We start from the raw sequence: 21680 nt of genomic DNA, 5'->3' as shown, positions 1-21680 counted from the left end.
TTTCCCCTCCAGCGGCAAAAATAAAGGTCCAATTACGTTTTATGCTAACAGAAGACGGTACTTTCAGAAAGCAGGAGGCCTCGAACACCGACTCGAAGAGCAGACGATGGAGCAAAAGGGCATTCCAGAGGAGGAGCAGCGAGATCGAGGTTCGCCTGCACCGTACCTCTTTGACAGGATCCCAAGGACACTCGAGCGTGGATGGTCCAAAATCACCGACCACTTCCAGACGTCGTAGTTCAAGCATAGCAGTCGCCAGACCAACACCAGACTTGCACAGGTAAGCTAAGCTTGATGGATATTATCTATTTTGTTATTGTCTGATAGGAAATTTTATTTAAATGATACACGTTTACTACTGTGTGTGTGTGTGTGTGTGTGTTTCGATATTATTATAAATAATAATTTGTAATTAGTAAATCCATTTTGATTCTAGTGATTTGTGTCGGATTTTTTGCTAATTTTATTGTGAATTCGAAACTATTATCATTGGTAGTAAACGTGTAAATATTTGTGTTTTCGAATAATATTCTTATTTTTCTTTTTTAAAGGAAATTGGTCGGGCCTTTTTTAAACAACAGTATCATGCAGTTAAGTTTGTTAAATATTCTTTTATGCAGTTTTGTTCTTCTAATCTGAATTTTTTAAACAATAGTATATTTCCTATCATTCAAATAATTAGTAATTATTCTTAATTTTGAAAAAGTTTCAAATTATGCTTTGAATTATTCGTAGCTTTTTATGTTATTAGATATTTTAGTAAAGAGAAATTATTATTTTAATTATTTAATTAATTAAAAAGATTCGCATGTGATTCGCAAATTTATGTTACTTATATCGTATGCTTATTTAGAATAACAAAATTGATTTGTAAAATCAATTTGTAATATAAAAATCACGTTGTAATATAAAATCGAACAATTAATATTTATATTTAAATATTTAAGTAAAATCTCAAATAGCAGCTAATAGCTTTTTTCAAAACGGAATCCAACTTTCCCCCCAAAACAACATCAACGTATTCAAATTAATAATTATCATTTCGATTTCGAAAAAAAAATTATTATTTCTTTAAATAAAATATTCATTTTTTCTATCTATCACCAAACGATTCCTTACAACTTACCAACAACTTATTTTCTTCCCCATTTCCCAAAAGACAAAAGATGATATATCTGCATATTATATGCACCATTAATGCAGCTTGTTCTACGTGTAACATCGAAACCCATGTGTAATACAATTCTAATGCTAAATTTCTCTTATCCCGACAATAGGTTTCTGCAAGCGGAAACCGGCCCTTGGGGTCATTTATCGCCTTCGCCGAGAAGTCCCACCAGAACTCCGGCAATAAGCCCTGGAGCAGTGTCTGCGTCGTCTCATTTGAGTCCGGGAGCGAGTCCAGGAGGTCCAAGCCCAACCAGCCCTGCTGGTCCAACGGGATCTCGAGGTCCAGGACCGAGACAGTATCGTGGAAGAACGAGCAGTATGCCAGCGGTTCCTCGACACAAGGTGAGGATTATTATTCGTTCTCTATCTCTATTCTAATTCGCCAGAGAATATTATACGATATAATGTTACACGAGCAATTAATTTTTCCACATTTTAAATATTGACAGCCGTTTAACGTTTGTGAAATTTTCAATTTCTGGGGAATTTCTTTGGATGGACGTGGTTTTTTGGATTGGAATTTTGTAAAGCAATGAGGAATTGTGATGAAAATGGAAACTTGTTTTTTAAATTTTATCAATTTTTAAGGTAACAATGTTGTGGAAATAAATATTAATTCTTTAATAATTAACAATTTTTATCAATGGAGAAAAAGATTTTGAGAGAAAAAGTAACAAAAAACAAAGTATTGAAATAGCAGATGAGTGATAATTTATCCTTGCTTGTAAAAGTGTCTTTAAAATAAATAAAATAGCACACATTTATTCTAAAGCAAAAATTGATACATAACGAAATGCATCACGAAACATATTAATATATTATAGAAAAATTTGTGGAAAAGATAGAGCTTTGGTTTGAGGTTGATGTTTAATATTCATTTTAAACGAATAATTATTGTACAATACCGTGTACAAATTCAAACAATCCAAGACAAATCCTTTCAATTTTGCTGTTTGAATAGCCGTCTTAAGGTCGAACGATCCTCTTTAAGTTGGCAAATTTTTATTCGTACCGTGGAAAAGAATGGACAAAGCTGCTTTTTTTTTTTCTCTCGTTAACAATGGATCGCTACGCGTCAGCAACAAGATCAATAACGTTTCCCCATTAATTTCTGATTCTGTTGCCACTGGGGAACGGAAAATATCCGTTATATCCTTCAGGAATATGTACGTGCACCAAGTCGTCGTGGACATTTATTAAAACAGGCGGTGAAATCAATTATTACGTTCCACACTTATTCGAAACAAGGGAACGATACGTGCTACTTCAGTGATTGAAATCGAGTAAAATGGAAATTAACGCGCGTTATACTCGTGTGAAATTTCGATAAACATGCCTCGAATTGTTTCGCGGATTTATATTCGTGAAACGAATATCATGCATAATTTTAATAAATTATTTAATTTTAATTGTTGTATTTAATCGATGTTTATGAATTGATGGACGAATAATTTGAACGAATAATTTCCTATCATTTATAGATAAAAGATTTCGTTATTTCGTGATTTTGGAATTATTTAAATTGTTTTCTACGAGATGAGAGAAAAATATTTCATTAATGTGGTAAATTGCTATTACATCATTGCAATTACAATAATTTTAATTGACAATCGTTTCCGAAGTTCGTATTTAAATTAATTATTTAATCTGTATTCGATGAGGCGAGTATTCATCCATTTTGAATCTCTCTATCGAATAATGAAATTTTTGCAAATATTGTCGGATTAAATATGGCAATTAAAAAAAGTTGTGAGGATTCAGTCAACAAACGATGACCTCCTTTTTCCAGAATATAATGCAAAGAACTTCTTTCATCATTAGAGAATCTTACAAAATCCTTGAACCTTGATATATAATGTTAATCATATTTAAAAAAAATCTTTTTTTCCAAATTTTATCAGGCATCTGTTGTTTATTTATCTTTTCGTTTTTAACAAATTTCTAAATAAATAATTAAATCATTGCAAGAACTACGTATCTCAAAAAATTCATATAGCAAAAAAAAGAAGAGAATAAAATAAAATATTTTCCGAAAAAAGCAAAATAAAAATACTTAAAAAATATCGTAACAACGAAAACCTAATCACAAAGAAATTCATCATCTTCGAATGATTCTTAGAAATACAAATAAATTGAAAGAACGAGTCACTTGCAAATGCTATTTTAATATCAATAATATCGGACATTTTAATATCACAACAATCACAATATAATATGTATATATATATATATATATATGTATATAAACGAGAAACAAGTGGACTAAAAAAATCAAAGACATCAAAGAGCATTTTTTTATAAAAAAGAAAATTCGAAATGCCCGATTCATTGGCTCAACCCTCGATGTCAAAGGCCAGACCGACTTTGTGGCCACCTCTCAGAGGGTTTATACAATCGATGTTAAAGGACAGGGTTAACATGACATTGTCGTCCAGTTTCTGCTGTAGACTCATACCAAGTTGAAGATCGCTGTTGAATTTACAACGGAACGTCGATGTCTCGTCGATTTTCCATTTAGCTGCAGCGCCGACCATCCATTGTACCGTTCCACCATTTCTGCATACAATACTATTAATAGCCGTGTCCCATTCTTCGGTCACTTGAAAAATTACGAAAAATACTGTTACATCCTTTTGTCTTTAACGTGCATTCCCTTTAAAGAAATAAAACGATTTATTTCATTCGATATTGAATTTTATATGGTCGTTAAATTGGTTATTGAGGGGTTGATGTTTATATCGTAAGAAGATTAATGATATAATTGAAAAATTGAACATTAAATTAGTTAAATGAATCGTTGAATTCTAACGTGGAAGATTATAAATATGGAAAATTATTAAATTTTGTACGAAAGCTTGTGTACAATTGATTAAAATTTAATTTTAATTAATCTCTTTTATAAATTTAAAAATTTTACGTGAAAATTACGTGCAAAGTGTATCACCAAAAATAAGAGTCGAGGAAAGAAATTTTAATTCTTTTTAAAAAAAAAAATTATTGAAAAATGTAAAATAACATCTTTGTATGCAGAATTTGATTTTGGAAAAAAATCTATGAAGTTTTATTACCAGGCGAAAATTCAAATTTCCGACAGAGTACGATGTTCTGTAACAACTTTCGCTATCGTACATGCTGCTAATTAAGCAACCTAGTAACTACATATATATATAACAGAGTTTGTTTGTACTAGCTTAATTACACACATATATATATATATATATCTTCACAGCTTGTATAGAAATGATACTGTTGAGAAAATTAGAGCTTTCACAACGAAACTTGCAGTTATCTTATAATTATAATCTACAAAATGAAATCCTTATAAACATGATGAATACAATTGAGTAAAACGTGCCATTATCCTATTAACAATAATCCACTCGTTTCATTTCTAAAACATTTGACAAAGAGAATCGATAAATGATATACAATTGTTTAAAAAAATCTTCAAATTATTTTTCAGATTTCTCAAATTAATTAATTATTAACGATCATCATCGAAATTCTTAACTTCTACACTTTGAAAATTAAAATAAGAATATCGTTAAACAATATCAAATATTGCAAACCTAATCTTTGAACTAAATATTCGCATAAAAAAATTCTGCCACGAAGCTCATAACGAAAACTTCCACGAAACCTTTTCGTATCTCGGCCACTCGACAAATGCTCGCACAGCAACTTATGAAACCAGAAAAATCGATGAAAATTTGCGGTGTACGAAGTGGTGGAGGCACTTATGTACCTTCCATGCCGCCAAATTCATCGAATCTAACCTTCCTTCGAGGAAAAGAAAAGCTATCAAAACGAATAAGGGAAAATTGGAAGGAAAAAAGCCAGAGATTTGCCAGCCAAGTACAGTCATTAACCCAACATTATTTCCAGCTGTTGCTCGAGTGGTTATTTTCCTCTTGATGGACCCAGTAATTACATCCAGGACTATGCAAAGTGTAAACATGACGGATTATAAAATATGTATGGAAGCAATGAACATATTATCATAATCAATCTAGTTATCGTATAAATTTTTGTGTATATACAACGTGAGTCAAAAGTAGGTAACGTTAATCTCTAAAATCAGTTTTAAATGTTTCATTCATGATCTACAGTTTATCGACAATAATAATACGATTTAAAATGCAAAATATTCCATGGTTCGTGAAATTAAATCCTGAAAAATTCACTTTAAAGATAAATAAATTGCTTCCATATTTATACAGTATAGAAACTGATTATTGTTATTTTATTGTATCAATATGAATTACGAAGTAATCGAGAGAGGAAACGAATTTTTCTATTTTTCTCGTATGTAGAAACAAGAGTAGAAGTTAATATTGTTGTTTTATCTTTAGCCAAAGGAAACACGAGTATGAATTCAACGGTTAAACTCGATAATCCTTCGACAATGAAGGCCGAAGATTACGGACTTTAACATTGTGTTTCGCAGATCCCACGATCCAAGAGCTTTCGGCAACTTCTGCATTTAGACGTTTACTTCGTCCATAATGGATAATCGGAAGGAAGTTTAGAAATTTGCGATTTAATCGATAGTAAATTCGAGGAAGAAGTTGTTCTTGAGAGTATTGGTTTAATATTTTATCATAAAAATCTTTGAAAGAGTTTTTTAAGAAATAAATTCTTTCAGAAACTCGAAAGTGACAGAGAAAATAGTAAAAAAGTAAGATAATTGAAAAAGAAAAAGAAGAAGAAAAATTGCTTATAAAAGATGAGTTTAGGTGAAAAAAATAAATGAAAAAATGAGTAATGTTTTTTGTATTTATTTTAACATAGAAAAATTTAATCCAGTGAAAAATATTCGACAATATATTTAATAATTTAACAACAGAAAATTGTAAGAGAGAATAAGGCATCGATATTATTAGGTCAACTAGGGATTTATTCTCTGAATTGTCTAGTGATATATGATGTAGATCATATATGCATCTTAAAGTAGAATCTACGAGAATGTATAGGAAATTTTTTTATAAAAATATAGATATCATCACTGTCACATTGTTTGATATATATATGTTATCATATATATATTATCATATAATAAGTCAACTTTTTCGACATCTCTGAAAAATGATCGAGTTTTTAAGACTTGTGACAATTTTCTTGCGATGGATATATAAAATTGAGCGACAAAAGCATAAATCACACATTTCAAGGATTAAATCTAAAAAAAAACCATTTGGTTCTTTTATTTGAAAATTTCAACTTTTTCATAAATTGTATCACTAGAATGGAGATTTCAATTAAGAGAAAATTTCGAATATTTCTATATGTCAAAGTTTTCTATTTGGATATTTCAATCTCTTAACAGAGCATATTGTTGAAACGGAGAATTACAATTGAAAAACAATATTGAAAAAAAAAATTAAAAAATAGAATAGTTTGGAAATTTCAACACTTTGAAAAATTATCATTGGGACAGAGTTTTAAATTATTCTTTTATTCAAAAATTCCAATCGTTTGAAATGATAGTATTGCTAAAATACAAAAAACAAATAAAGAAAAACTTTACTAAAAAATAAATTTTTACATTTATAAAGATGTTCTTTCATTTAAAAATTTCAATCTCTTGTAAGCTTATACTGAATAATGAAACAGAAACTAATAAGAATTACAATTTAAGAGACAATTTGAAATTAATTCAATTGCAATAATAAAAAAATAATTGAAAAATAAGTGACCAGATATTTAGTACATTTTACAACTCTTTCTCAAGAACAGATTCAAGATTGTATACACGTGAAATGGAACTGCAACCCCTTTCTCCATTTTCTCCTACAATAATAAATTCCATACAATAAATTCTTTTATGAAAATTTTATCCCTCTTCGCACAATATTCGCAATATTTTAACCATGTACGGAGTAAAGTTTGAGAACAGTTTACTCGAGCGAAAACTATCGAATTTAAAAGAATGAATCACCGATATTCTGAATGTTGCTTTAAGAAAAATCTCTACCATTGTCATAGAAACGAATTTTGAAATTTAGAAAGATCATTTTACTTTTTGAACGAATGAGAACGAAAATTGACATAGAAATGAATTTCGAAACATTGGAAGAATAATTTTTTTCGAAAATTTTTATCTTGTTTCAGGAAAATGCAATATATTTTAGTTTGCAATATGATTAAATTAAATATAGACAATGAATAATTCAAAGTTAATAAAACGTATAAAATATAAAATTTCGATGGAACGAGAGAAATTGCGATATGTAAAATAGTTGGAAATTAAAATTGGATTTTGATTAAGTGTAAATTGATCAAACTAAAATCAATGTATCGATAATATATGTTAATGAATAATAATATTATATATTAAGGAACAAAATAAAATCAGTGAAGATAATTGAAAACTGGACGTGAAAAAAGATTTAAATAGAATTGCAATAAATAATTTACTTTGTTTGATAATATGAAAATTTTCACGTTATATAAAATAAATTTATAATACAAATTTCTAAAATTATTATAAAGATAGAAAAGATAAAATTGTTTTATTAAACAAAAAATTACTATTTCTTCTCTAAAGTTTCGAAGAAAATCAAATTCCATAATTAACTACATTAATATTAATCAATCAATAAAAGCAGGACTAAATATGCGCGTTAAATTAATTTCACTAATTACATTAATCCAATGTGCTTCCACATGTTAAATCAGATCCATACTAATTTGAAATCGTTTTACATTGCGAATTGTCAACGAAAATACCATTACATTTATTCGAATCTCCAACGTTATTACCATTACGATTATTTAAATCTATTCTCCAAAATTAAATAACTAAATTACATTCTATTCGAGGAAAGCTAAACCGATTTCATTGATTTCTTCTCGTCGATAAAAAAGAAAATCTGTTAAAAAATTCTCATCGTTCTTTAATTCGTTTTAAAAATATGTAATTGCATATAATAATATTTATCTGAATTATCTCGAGATTAGTTGATAAATTCCACGTTTGAACGATATAAATCAATCATAAATATTTTTCAGATCAATACCAGAAATATTCACAAAGCCAGAATGAAATATTCGCGATGACAGGGAAAATTCCATCTGTATTTCCACATAGAATTTTTCGTCGTGAAAAATATTGCACATTTATCTATTGAATCAAATTTTTGTTCATCTTTACATTTGCTATTTTCATTCATAAATCCCGAATTTGTTGCAACAAAAAAAGGAATCTTTCAAACAATAAAATAAAAAATCCGATATAGGAAATGTGATACATAGTTTTTACAAAAATTTCATGAATCAGAATGGATATATGTGTAAGTCGTTATGATTATTATAATTTTAAGAATTTATCATTACACGAAATGTTCACTGTAGTATTTACATGAAGTCTAAGAATTTATTAATATATCATATTAAAATAACAATAATAAAATTATTGGTCAATTAGTTTAAAAATTATGATTCCATTTAAAAAACTAAATTCGAGTTTTATGTGTCTATTTGTAAAAAAACTATTATAATATTATTATAATACATAATGTAATATATCTTTATAAATTTTCTTTTCATAATATTTTTTTCTTAAAAGATATTTCTGCACTTAAATAAAATGGATATGCGGAAGATAGATATAAATGAAGGTTGGACGCCATCTTCATATATATTTTTAGACAGCTCTTAGTGTGAATATTTCGCATTGATACATAAATTGATCTTTTAAAAAATTAGATAAAATTTGTAACCTTTGTACATGAGAGACAGTCCATACTCGTATGGCATCGAGGTACATCGAAAGTAAAAACCGAAGTCCTGATAATCGAAAGCCATACTTAGATCGTTCTTCGTCATTTTGTTCGATTCCGTGTTATAACCACCTTGATAACCGATTAAAAAACCTTTTATTGCGGTGACCACGGAGCCCAAAATATCCACGTTAAATTGTGCGTCGCTTGCTGTGAAATAGAAAATATTTTTATAAATTTGTCAAATAATTACAAATAGAAATTCGATCATTTTCGCATTAAATAAAATTATGCAAGATATATTAAATTAATTAATAACGCGAATTAAGAATTTTCTCTTTTAAACCAATTCAAAATCTGCCGTTCTTCAAATTTTCACGACAATAAAGATGTAACTCGTAATATAAACAATTCATCCCTGCGGTTTTACGCAATTCGTTGGTAAACACCGAACGTTCCATAATTCGGAATGCCTCAACCTTCAACATTAGTTTAAATTCAACACTCGTGGCCTTCATACCACGCCGTTAAACCGCAGTTAATACACAGTTAAGGCTCAAAATTCCACGTTATATCAAACGTAGCTAGATTTTCATTTAATATCGATCGAGTATCAGTGATATTAGTTGTGTCATTGAATTACTCCTACTTTGGTGAAAGTACAAATGTCAATCACGTGTATGAAGGTAAGAATCTGAACATATATGTATTTAATTAGAACGAGTTAATTATTGGAAATAATTGAAACGGAGGGAATTTTGGTAATGTAAAGTTGAAATGGATTAATTGTTTTTTTTTTATAAATAGTAAGAAAATTGGATTCGTTTATTTCTATTTTTCGTTAATTTCTTTTATCTGCGTTATACGGATAATATACTGCCATGTGTGTATAAAATTTTCCAGAGCAATTCGAAATTTAAAAAATTTTTAAAATTAAGTAAATTGTTATTTCTTATAATTTGTAAAAATATTTGATGATGAAATCAAATATTTGAGGTTTCAGGATAGCAGACTAAATTTATAAATGCAAACGTTTTTTTGAAAATTATATTAGAATATTTTATTTTTAAAAAAAAATCAAATTCAAATTTTCATTTTGAAACATTAATATCTTTAAGTGTTTGGAAAATATAAATAATGACATATTTTAATTTTAAATTAATTTAAATTTTAAAATTAGTTTTTGGATCAAGAATTGAATGAACAAAATGTACACGTGATACAATGAACATTTAGATTTCAAAAAGATCTATCTAAAAATTTAGATCTGATATAAAATTTTCAAATCCATTAACTTACTTTTTTTTTATAAAATTGGAAATATCTTTAAAAAAAATAAATTTACATTTGAACAATAAAGATTTTCATTATTAGCTAAAGATATAAATTATTAAATTATTAATGCTCATATATTGATGTAAAATATACCTCATGTTAGATAAACAGTCATAAATTTTTTTAGATTGGACAGTATCAAATAAGCTTTTCTATTTATTTAAATTATAACATGAGCACTTCTATTTTTGGTCGAGTAAGCATACAAAGTGCCTCATATAAAAAAGATCATATGCACAAATCTCTTTTAATTGGAAGTTTGAATATTGAAATGTTATACACATACATTGATGCTATGAAAACATTTTATTTCAAAATCATGAGTTTTCAAAAGTTTTTAAAATTACTAGTATATATTGATTTCTTTTATATATTTTAACTGATATTTTAAATCATTATTTTTATTTATGAACGAAATAATTAGAATAAGAATCTTTTCTCTTTTTAGAATTTTTTTCTGAATCTTAAAGAAGAAAAATGTTTCTTGCTAATTTTTTATTAATTTTCTTCTAAACTTTAAAAACTATCCTGAACTCTCGAACAAGTTTTATAACTTTCAACTTTATATCATTCTTCTAATGCGAATCACGGTAAAATTAAAATTATTACAACATTATTAAAAAAATATATTAAATTAAAAAGTAGATACAAGTTACGATTAAATTATTGTCAAAATATAATTTATGATTATAAAATAAATTATTTTATTTATTAATCATAAAAAAATATATAAATCAAAATAATCATCGTAAACTATTATTAAAATAATCTTATATCGGCAAACAATTATTATCTGCTTTTCTTTTATTCAATGCTCCACGAATTAAATGAAGTTGAAAGCTTTGTATATACCATAATTGTTAAAATTAGACATCTCTGAGATGCGCAATAGGCATCTCTAAAATCATTTATCTATCTCGACTATAAATTTAACAGATGTTAAACAGTGAAATCGACTAACAGATCGAACACGACGCGTTGAACAGTTCCTTGCTGCATTTGGCACCAATTTTTACCAATTTGGCAGTTGTGGTTGGATTATAAGTAACCTCCGATTGCATGCTAAGATCTGGGATTATGATGTCGTCTTTAGTATGGCCCAATGTAACATTATTATCCGTCGACCATTTTTGTATAAAACTTCCGTAATTTGTTTTGTATTGCGCATCCATGACACCGGTCAACTGTTAATTATGCAAATCATTTTAATAAAATTTAAATTTTGTTAAACAAATTATCCAATTTTAAACCAATTTTAAAAAGTTATTGATATTTTCGACGATATAAATAATATTTAATATCTACTAATTTAGATATTAGCGTCAAATTTGGATATTCTTTGATCATCAAGGATTCATAATTATAAATAATTTTATAATTTTGATTAATAAATCTAATTTTTATTAAATACAAAATTTAATAACGAGATGCAAAGTAAAAAGTAAAAAAAAATATTGATTTAATAATTAATTATAGCATTAGAAATACTGTGGAAATAAAAGATGAAATTTTCAAATATTTCATAAGGATAAAAATAATAGTCAAACTGTTGCTCACGAATCTATTATTGGATTTCGAGATTAAAATTTTTCTACGTTCGAAATTTGCATATTACTAAATGCACGAAGAACGATACTAATCACATTGTATCATTGTTTTTTCAATGTGATACGATTTTTTAAATTTTAATCAAATTCCACTCGATTGCTTAATATCGCAAAAATGAATTCGAAACTTAAATCGTTTGTAAATTTTCGATTTTCTTCAAAATTATTAATTTATTTTTTCGAATAAAAATTTCAAGGAAATGTTTTGGAAAATTACTTTTGATGTGTCGCAAATCAAACGTAAATCACTCCCCATATCAAGTATCTCGGATTTCGCTTTAACGCCCAATTTGATAAGAGTTTTGCCATAATGGTAGCCACTTGTGAATACATCTCTCGCGGATTTGCCCAGATCCTTAAAATTCGGCGCACTCATGACGTGTCACTTCAAAAAAGGACGAGTAAATTCCCGGACACCGAACAATTTAACTGTAAAACATGGCCATTTTTATATAGGATAAATACCTACAAACAAATAATAATAAAATATTAGTATTAATACTAATAATTTTCATTATTATAAAAATCAATAATACTTTGAAAAAATATATTTTATTAGATAAATTAACTCAGAATATTTAATTTTCTCCGATAATATATGATAATAAGTATTATATAACTCAGTAGATTATTCTCTAAACATTATTCTCTTGACAATTGTATCTTCTTTTTCTTTTCCAACAAACAAAAAAAAAATATATTTTAAAATCTTACATTTTTCTTCTTCGATTCTACGATATTGTGTAAATAATACGCTATTTGTAATTATATTACGAAAGAATTAATATCATATTCATGCAACTTGGATATTTGATTTTTCCAATTCCAAGGTTGTCAAAATTTGTCACAAATGTGATGATTTATTATGTATAAGGGTTAAGTGACATTCACCAAATCGAGACGTCGATGTAACTGTACTCGACGATGAACGCGATGATCCTCTCGATCGTGTGCAACATCGCCGTCTTTAACCTTCGTTTAAACGATGGGTTATTTGCCGAGAAATAGGGACAAGTTACTGTTACCGGTTTTTTTTGTATCGGTTTTGACAGGAATTAGACGATAAAGCCATTGACATTTTCCACATTTCGAAAAGCATTACGAGTTATATCGAGGAAGGCAGTGATTCGTTCGTAGATATTAAATCTCGTTCACATTTCGCTTCGAATCGAATACGTAATGAAAAAAATTTAGTAATTGCCTAGAATATAAACATATACTTTGATACGATGCGAATAAAAATTAAAATAAATTTACAATTATTCGAATATTACGATTCCTTCTTGCGTGTCAAAACATACAATAATTTAATTAAATATTCTACTAAGAAATAAGAATACTCGCGAAATTTTAATTTTTTAATTCCATCCATATTACACGTACCTATATCCAGAGCCTGGTAACGATACATCAACTCGTCCAACAATTTCTCCATCATTCGTGTTAATCGAATTAATTACACGAAAAAGAAGAAAATCCAGATCCGTGGCAAGTTGAATTAAGAAACAGGTACGGGGATCCGTCAAGGAGAATTTGTCGGAACGTGGAAAAAAGACGATTCTCCATCCACGGATCGAATCGACATAATTCGAGCCGACAACGTGGAATCGGATTTTTCATCCGGTCCACGCGAAACGTTCTCCGTAAATTCGAGGAGGAGTGTCGTCGAAACCTGAGATTGCCAGTCGGTGATGTCTTTTCCCGGGTTCAAGTTTGACACTTGTTTCCGGGGTAGGAAAGTTTGAGAAGCGACTTGAAAGCATGGATAAAAAGAAAATTCGCGAAGATGCGAGGGGGGAGGAGTTTTCTCGGATCGGATTTTCGTGTTAGGTAAATTGTTTCTCTGAAATGGTGATATGGTAGATGACATGTGGATGTATTATAAGATGAAATGTGATGACTAAATGTATTTGGAAATGTAAGGATATTATATATAATTATATATTAAAATGGGTAAAATATATTAATTTTTATTAATTTGTTGTAATTGATTAGTTTTAGAGATTTTTTAAAGAAAAAAGGGATCAGAAATAATGTGATCAAAATATTTTTGAAAATATAAATGAACTGTTATAAATTTTCATTCTATATGAAAATAATAAAATCGATAATACTATCATATAAATTTTTATGATAAAACATTTTTTTTTAATAATTTTAGCTATAATACTATATCATTGAAAACAAATTGATAAGTTTTCTCTTGATTTAATTGCTATATTAAAAAATTATTTTTTAGAAATCTATTTATAACTAATATATTTTATTTTCCATTAAAAATAATCTCTTTGATAAAAAATTTCTTTTTTTTTAAATACATATATCAATGATTGAGAAATATCTCATATTCACAAATTTTTAACGTCTTAATTTTAATTTTTTTTAAAAATTCTTTTTAAATTAAAATTTGCACGTGATCCCGAAATTTCTCAAAGAATTAAATTATAAGGAAGAAACTTTAATGTCAGCTGAATTTCATGCTCACGCAGGAATTAGGCTAAAATGTCAGTTTACAACAATACCCTTAATTCTCGTAATGGGCACATCGATGTGCGAGGATTCACTTTGACCCTAATCTTTATTCATCTGCCAGATCGCTCATTTCTTATCTCTAACATTTGAAGCATTAATTTGATTGAGGTCATGAATTACGATCAACCAAAAAATATTAATTTATCAAACGATAAATCTAATATTTCTGAAATGGATAAGGAAGTATTGAACAAAAAATTTTAATGCAATTATTAAGTTGAAAAACATTTTTAATCTTTTCAATTTTAATATTGTATATCTGATAAAATTTAAAAATTATTAAAAATTATACATTTTTATATATTATAAATTTTTCTAGAAAACGTATTTTATCATCCAATATAATTTAAATGCAACGAATAACGAATCAATATCATTTATATATGATTATCAAATATATCATATTTACATTTCAGAACAACATAATGTCACGATTGATCCAAATAACTTTCCATCATTTAATAACAATCGGCTGGCTAATCGGATTACTTGCTATTGCAAACGGATTTCCCCCTCGAAAAACAAAATAAAACGAAATTCTCGTCCCGCGACATTTCATGTCAAAAGGCATCGAAGTCGAAAATTTCAAGAGTGGAACGAAAAATTCGACATTTAACCGTGTCAAATCGATGCTCACACTCGAGAGTATCACGTGCATAAATTCATCGAGGATTTCCATTCTACGGCTACCATTTCCAGCAGATTTCATTCGAAACGCGGTTCCTCTCGCCTCGATGAAACGCACGTGCTGCAATATTAACCTGTATGGGAAAATGAGAAAACGATTCAACGAATGAAACGTGGAAATGAAGTTATTAACTCGATCCATGGAAATAGAATTATCCAATCAAATTAAAATGATACGATTTCGATTGTCGATCACGTGATTTAAATAAGTTGACGTTTCTTTGCTTCTAGATTTTTAAAATTGTGAAGAGTAATTTTCCAACTGTATCATTTGTTAGGAAAGAATAGATTATATTCTTAATTAATAATTGATATTTTATGCATTCATGCAAAATTTGAATGTATACAAACTTATAGAATGCAGATTACATTCATAAAAATTTAATTTTGTATAAAAATCTATCTATCTACTGAATATAACATAAAATAAAATAGATACTTCAATTGTATCTATGAATTAAATTATATTAAATATAATAAATTATATTAAAATAATTCTGTGCATTTTTTAATCGATGATTGAAATTACACTGCAAAATTATTGCAAGTGACTATTGAATCACTTTATGGTCCAGTCATTTCTATTCAACTAAATTCAATTAAAAAATTAATTTCTCTTAAATTATATATAGGATATTCGAGCCATTAGTCAGAATCAATATTATTGCTATTAGTAATAATATAGTAATAATATATTATTAGTAATAATTAATTAATAGTAATAATATATTACTAATAATATATTATTATAATTTAGATATCAATGTATTATAAATATTTATAATAATATTTTATATATTTATTTATAAATATCAATTATTAAACATACCAAGGATAGATGGATACTTGGTAAATTATTAAATTTTCAAATCAAAAGATTTTTAATTTATATAATAATACATATAAAAAAATATATAAAAATATCCATCAGATAAATTACTCTTCTTTTATTAACAAGAAAAATATTGTTACCATCTTTTTAAAGTAACATAAATTTTATACTCTTATTCGGGAAAATATTGTACACATGCTAAACACAAACATACCATGCCAACAAATCTGTGTAAATTTCTAACATAACTCAGACGTATCCTACAAGAGTAAAGTAATATACCCTATCGTACGAAAGTTTCTTAGCAATGTAAACTGTACTACACATACCTTCATCACTTGCAAACTATGCGAAGAATATACGTTTGAAAGCCGAGTTCTATTCACGTGAAAAGCGCCAATCTTCTTTCCATCTCTGGAACCATGTTATTTCAGATGTGATTCTTCTATCCTCAAGTTTCTTTCAAAAGAATAATCTCGTTTCCAGGAGTACTCCGATCGAATTCAATCATGCTAATCGCGATAGTTCAGGACATTCTGAATCACGAATCTGTGGCCCGATTCAACTTCTGTGAAAACAATTCAAACGGAATATAATTAACGGGAAACCGTTCTCACTTGGCAAATTCTGGTTTCAGGGTGCATATTGTGTATAAGGTATCCATTTCTATGGTAATACAATTTCTTGATTATTCGTAATAATATTTTTTTTAATTATAATCATTTGCAATCAACTCTCACAGAGAATTATAATAAGTAAATTAAGTTAATAATTATTTTAAACAAATCTGACAAGGGATAATTAAATATGACTCTCATCGATTTTTTTTAATTGAATTTAATGAATCAGTATTACAGAAAATGAATAAGATCCGTGAAATAGGATTTAAAATTGTAATAAACAAATATTATTTGTGTATAAAATTTTGAGTTGCAGTTCGATCAATTATATGTGAAATTGTATTTATATAGAAATGATATAAAGTTAAATATAGATTTTTAAATCTAATTTTCATTATTTCAAAGAATGGAAAAATGATGAGAAAATGTTGTATACTGTGTAGATTTAATCTTGAATGTAGCCAGTTATATTTTGAGTTGCTAACTGCTATTTGTCATATATACATATATACAGTTTGTGGTTTTCTCTGAGAACAGTCATCCAACATCTAGCTTAATTACGTTTGCATTCAACTTATTATGCTACATTGGAAGCCGCAAACTGTCACTTCTGTAGATTTTTTTTTTTGGAAAATTGATTAATGAAAAAAATTTTATTGTTATTCCATCTGAAAAAAAAATAGATTTAATTCACTTATTGTGTAAATAAACTGTGATAACACAAAATGAAAAACGAAAATGCTACATAATTATTTCATTTCTCTTCTCTTTTCATTTTTCATTATATTTCTATTATAATTTTAATAAAAATGTTTTCTGAAAATTTTATCAAATAATTAATAACGTATTCACTCAATTATATCAATTCAATTATTTCGTACAAAATTTACAAAAGGTTCTCCGTTCATTCGTTATTTCTTTCAATCTTCGATTATTTGCAATTCCACAATTCATCGTCTCCTCATTCGTATGAAATCAACTCGAAGAAGATGAAAATAAAAAATCTATAAGAAGAATTCCACAGAGGGAATTTTCATATCAATTAACAGAATTGTTTCCTTTTGTTGCAGCCGATGCTCGTCGAAACGAAACGCGGTGGCGCTGGTGGGGCCGATGAGGGTGAGGAGGATGGGGTGGAATATTACAGGCTCAGGTCATTCTCCATTACGGCGAACGGGGTCTACAACCTCGGCGATTCGCTGAAAAGCCGACGAAGCAAAAGTATCAACAGTGTCACGTCCTCTGGCACCAGCTGCAGCAGCACCAGAGAGGCCAGATTGAGGTGAGAATAGATTTATATTATGTAAAGCACGTTTTAAAGGTTAATTTTTTAATTTATACTTGTGCTTGGAAATTTTAATAATTTATATTTTTACAATTATAAGTATGTATTAATTTTTGTAGATAAAACGGAGAAAAATTTGATAATACAAAGTGTATAGATTTTTTTTGAAAATATTACGTTTTGTTTAAATCAAATGGATAATTTGGTAGAATTAATTGATATAAAGTTAGTTGTAATTATGAATCATTTTTACATGCTTTTGCTAATTAATTCGAATTTATCTCTCTCTCTCTTTCTTCGTTATATTTTTCAAATGTTGCGTATAGCGTTTATACGTATATAAAGTTAGAAAGTCAATTCTAAATGAACACAAAAGTTGATGTATAAAAATTTAATTCGTGGCTTATTTATTAAATTACAAGCAATTCAAGTTAAATGAAGATACAGAAGAGCGAGATTTCGGTGGACAATGAAGATAAAGTCATTCGTTCTGTTTTCCTTTTTTCCTTGTATTCGTGCACCAAGTATAATACAATGTTTTATCAAAGAAAGAGGAAGAATCTTTTTCCCAAGTTCAAATATGCATTAAAAACATTTAATATCGCGAAATTCATATCTTGAGAGTAATCTAATTAAACTTCTAAAGCGTTACAATCACGAAATATTTCGGCCTCGATGTCAAAACTCTTCTTTTCTCGACGCAATTAAAATCCTCCGTAATTATCGAGCAATTTCTTTGAATGCGATGTTGACGAATAACGTTTTGAGACCAAAAGATTCTTCTCCAGTTCTACTTAACAGATTAAAGGCTTTTTCTTGCGTTTCTCTCTTTCTCTCTCTTGTCTCATACAATTTCTCACCACCATGTCTCCATGTTTCTCGAATCCCAAAAGGTTATCCTACGACCGTGTGAACGATGAAACAAGATGTAATCTCGGCAAGTGCTCTTTCGCGAGAAATGGTAGAGCGGATGAGAAAGGATGAAAGAATCCATTCAAAGAAGAAGGATAAACACGTGTGAACGAATATGAATGTTAAAATAGAATTTTGAATTTTGCTAGATTTTCGATAATCATTCTGAATGATTCTTGAAATGATGAGGAAAGTGATATATATATGAATTTTTATTGATTGGAAAATTTAGGAAAAATTAATGTAAATGTATTTTTGTAGAAATTTTTGGTAAGTATAAGTTTTAAGGGTAGTTCTGAAAACGATAAATGTATTCTTCTTTTTTTAGGTTTAAAGTATTTTATATATATATTAGATATTATATAATAAAATATCCAGATATTTTATTATACATCTTCCAAATTTCATAATGAAAGGAATTACCTGTATAATAAATATTTGCAATTCCAAATTGATTGAAATAATTCATTAGTTCAGATTGTTATTGCACTTGATTTTGAATTATAGATGTTTCATTTGAATTGGTAAACGCGAAAGAGTTCGATTTTTTTATCAATCAAAAGCAATATTTGTGTAAAAAAATATTATAAAATGGATTCAATTTCTATTATTAAATTCTTTTTCTTATTTTTCTTTTATTATAATACATATTTGCAACTTATTTATAACTTATATATAACTTGGCACAAATCTAGGTCACTGTAATCCTTGACCTTGCCCTTTCTCATGTCATTTGATTTTCCAACAGCATTTACAGTTCATTTCATTCTAGGTCAATGAAGTTGCATAGGAAAAGATCAAACAGAAAAAGTACGTAAGTGAAAAAAAAAGACCAAGAATTTTATTGAGCATTCTTTTAAGAAGAAAAAATAGTGAACGATATTATTTGACAAAGAAACAAATTAAATTGAAAAAAAACTAACTTGTAGCACTGCACTTTCTTTAAATTATATCGTTATATATTAATTGTACGGAGAGATGTTCATTTTACACAAAAATCGAAAAATGACAAATTAAGAGAATCGAATAGAACTGTAATAAACGTTAATTCTTAAAGAGAAGTAGAAATAATGTTCAGGAAATGAGAGTAAGAGAGCGACAAAATCGAAATAAGACACGCGGAAAATTGTGAAAGTTGACAGGAAATCTTCTCGTATTTTGCCAGAAATAGGAATGGCTTTTTCTTTTTGCTATACGAGGCAGGACAGGAAGTCTAAATGTCCGCAATGCGTTTCCTCAAAACCGGAAAATTACGGAAGAATTCACTAACGTTGTGAAAAAGAAATGGACATGACCAAAATTTCGATGATTTGAATCTGAACGTTGGTGATGATAAAAAAATAAAAAGTATACGTATCAATATAAGTAAAAAATAGTAAAAATTCTAAAGGGTAAAAATTTTAAGGAATATTTTAAAAATTATTGATCTAGATTATCATTGATGTGAATGAATTTTAATTTATAAGTTATTAAAAATTTGGGAAATTATTATAAAATTTACTTAAAATTTGTAGTAAAAGAGTTTTGAAAAGAAAATCAATATAAAATTTTGTTATTTTAACGTCTTTATTAAAAGTAATCTTCTTATCCATTTGATAATTAATATTATAAATATTATTCATTTGATCTGAAAAATATTAAAGAGGAAGGTAAATATTTAGCGGGATTATATAAAATATAAAAAGGAGATAGCACATTGTTGATACATCGCATAAATTCAAACTGACGTCGTTTCAGTTTTATAAAAATAAAAGATAAAGCAGGGAGATAATACTTGTAGAAATAGAACAGATTGCGATAAAATGAACAATTGACGCTTATTAACTTCAAATTTATGATTCGATATTATTGCAAATCTTGATATATATTCATTTTCTTATACAAATTTTGAATTTCTTCCTTACTTTGAACAATCATTTAATTTATTGAAGCCGTTCAAAAATATTTCTCCATCCAATTTTTTATTCGTAACAAACATAGCAAGTGAAATGAAATTACTTTAATCAGACCACCCGTCTGATTAAAGATATTACTGTTCCACTTGAGAACTTTAGGAATTATATCATTTTATGATAAAAAAAACTCATTTAAGAATTAATACAATCTAAAATATTTACCAAGATGTAGTTGCTTTAATTTTTGCAAAATTATTTTAAAAATTTTATATAATAATTAAGAATAGATTACTTTTTCTTCAAATTATTCATTACTTAATATTCGTCGTATAATGTAATAAAATTCCTTCCATGAGAATGGAACAATCTTCGTCTCGCGAATATTTCGAGTTTTAAATCCATATTTGGCCTATTACCCATCCGATCTTCGAAATCCCGATCGACGAAATTGTCAATAAAATCAAAATCCCTGCCTCTCCCCAAACATATAAACCTATTTCGCTTCCCATTTTGCAAGAAAACGAAAACAACAATAAGACGCTATAAAAATACGAATGCCGATAAGAGACGAGAAAAATGTCTGGCGATGAACCCTATTTCTCTCGGATCGATACGAGTCAGCCACACGTTTGAAACGACTTTTGCTTTTCAGCTCGGCGTCACAGCTTTCAGGGATAGAGGCAGAGGAGGACACGAGCAACGAACGAGTGGCCACTTACAAAGTCGGCATGCTGGGTGCATCTGGGGTAGGGAAAACCGCCCTTACAGCGCAGTTCACCACCAGCGATTACATTTGCGCCTACGACACTTCTCTGGGTGAGTGAATCGCACGTTTCTTCATTTTCATGATAATTTGAAAGATATAGAGAAGATGATCCAATTTGTACTGTTGGATACATAATTGCATAAAACGAGTGCTGACATTAAAAATGCAACGTCGCGTTATTTTGGCAGAGATACATCACGTGATCAGATATCCATTAAAATCAGTATTGTATCGCATCATTTCACGTGATGTAATTTAATAATGATAGTGTGAGAACAGGCGTGATATCAGGCAGAGATACGTCACTTGACATAATGC

General features: G+C 28.1%; 2 protein-coding genes across 3 annotated transcripts in view; one reads left to right on the top strand and one right to left on the bottom strand.

Annotated features, from left to right (window-relative positions):
• Positions 1 to 21680, top strand: part of LOC102681584 (GTP-binding protein RAD-like) — a 41513-nt gene that overhangs the window by 9919 nt on the left and 9914 nt on the right. The window contains exons 2-6 of one of the 2 annotated variants that reach the window (XM_006609933.2): positions 68 to 280; positions 552 to 590; positions 1278 to 1512; positions 17575 to 17786; positions 21249 to 21412. In XM_006609933.2, the coding sequence (XP_006609996.1) occupies positions 68 to 280; positions 552 to 590; positions 1278 to 1512; positions 17575 to 17786; positions 21249 to 21412 (863 nt within the window). The remainder of the gene's footprint in view (positions 1 to 67; positions 281 to 551; positions 591 to 1277; positions 1513 to 17574; positions 17787 to 21248; positions 21413 to 21680) is intronic. The other variant, XM_006609934.2, reaches the window with a different exon arrangement.
• On the bottom strand, positions 3434 to 16636 carry LOC116186857 (voltage-dependent anion-selective channel protein 2-like). Its single transcript, XM_031515325.1, has 5 exons — positions 16214 to 16636; positions 12051 to 12262; positions 11188 to 11410; positions 8892 to 9101; positions 3434 to 3769 (listed from the first exon to the last, which is right to left on the bottom strand). The coding sequence occupies exons 2-5, from the start codon at positions 12207 to 12209 to the stop codon at positions 3504 to 3506; spliced, it is 858 nt and encodes a 285-aa protein (XP_031371185.1). The 5' UTR covers positions 12210 to 12262; positions 16214 to 16636; the 3' UTR covers positions 3434 to 3503.

This window comes from Apis dorsata, unplaced genomic scaffold (genome assembly GCF_000469605.1).
Source record: "Apis dorsata unplaced genomic scaffold, Apis dorsata 1.3 scaffold_65, whole genome shotgun sequence".
Classification (NCBI taxonomy): Eukaryota; Metazoa; Arthropoda; class Insecta; order Hymenoptera; family Apidae; genus Apis; species Apis dorsata.
The sequence above is the reverse complement of the archived record's forward strand: the minus strand, read 5'-3'. Positions and strand labels throughout refer to the sequence as shown.

Bases quoted from the DNA above. Each gene is read 5' to 3' on its own strand.
- LOC116186857 (XM_031515325.1), bottom strand. From the start codon at position 12,209: ATGAGTGCGCCGAATTTTAAGGATCTGGGCAAATCCGCGAGAGATGTA. The intron at 9,102-11,187 runs GTTAGTCGATTT...TCTATTTCACAG, and splicing joins CAACGCGTCGTGTTCGATCT to CAAGCGACGCACAATTTAAC. The intron at 3,770-8,891 runs GTTACAAATTTT...TAATTTTTCAAG, and splicing joins ACTGTCTCTCATGTACAAAG to TGACCGAAGAATGGGACACG.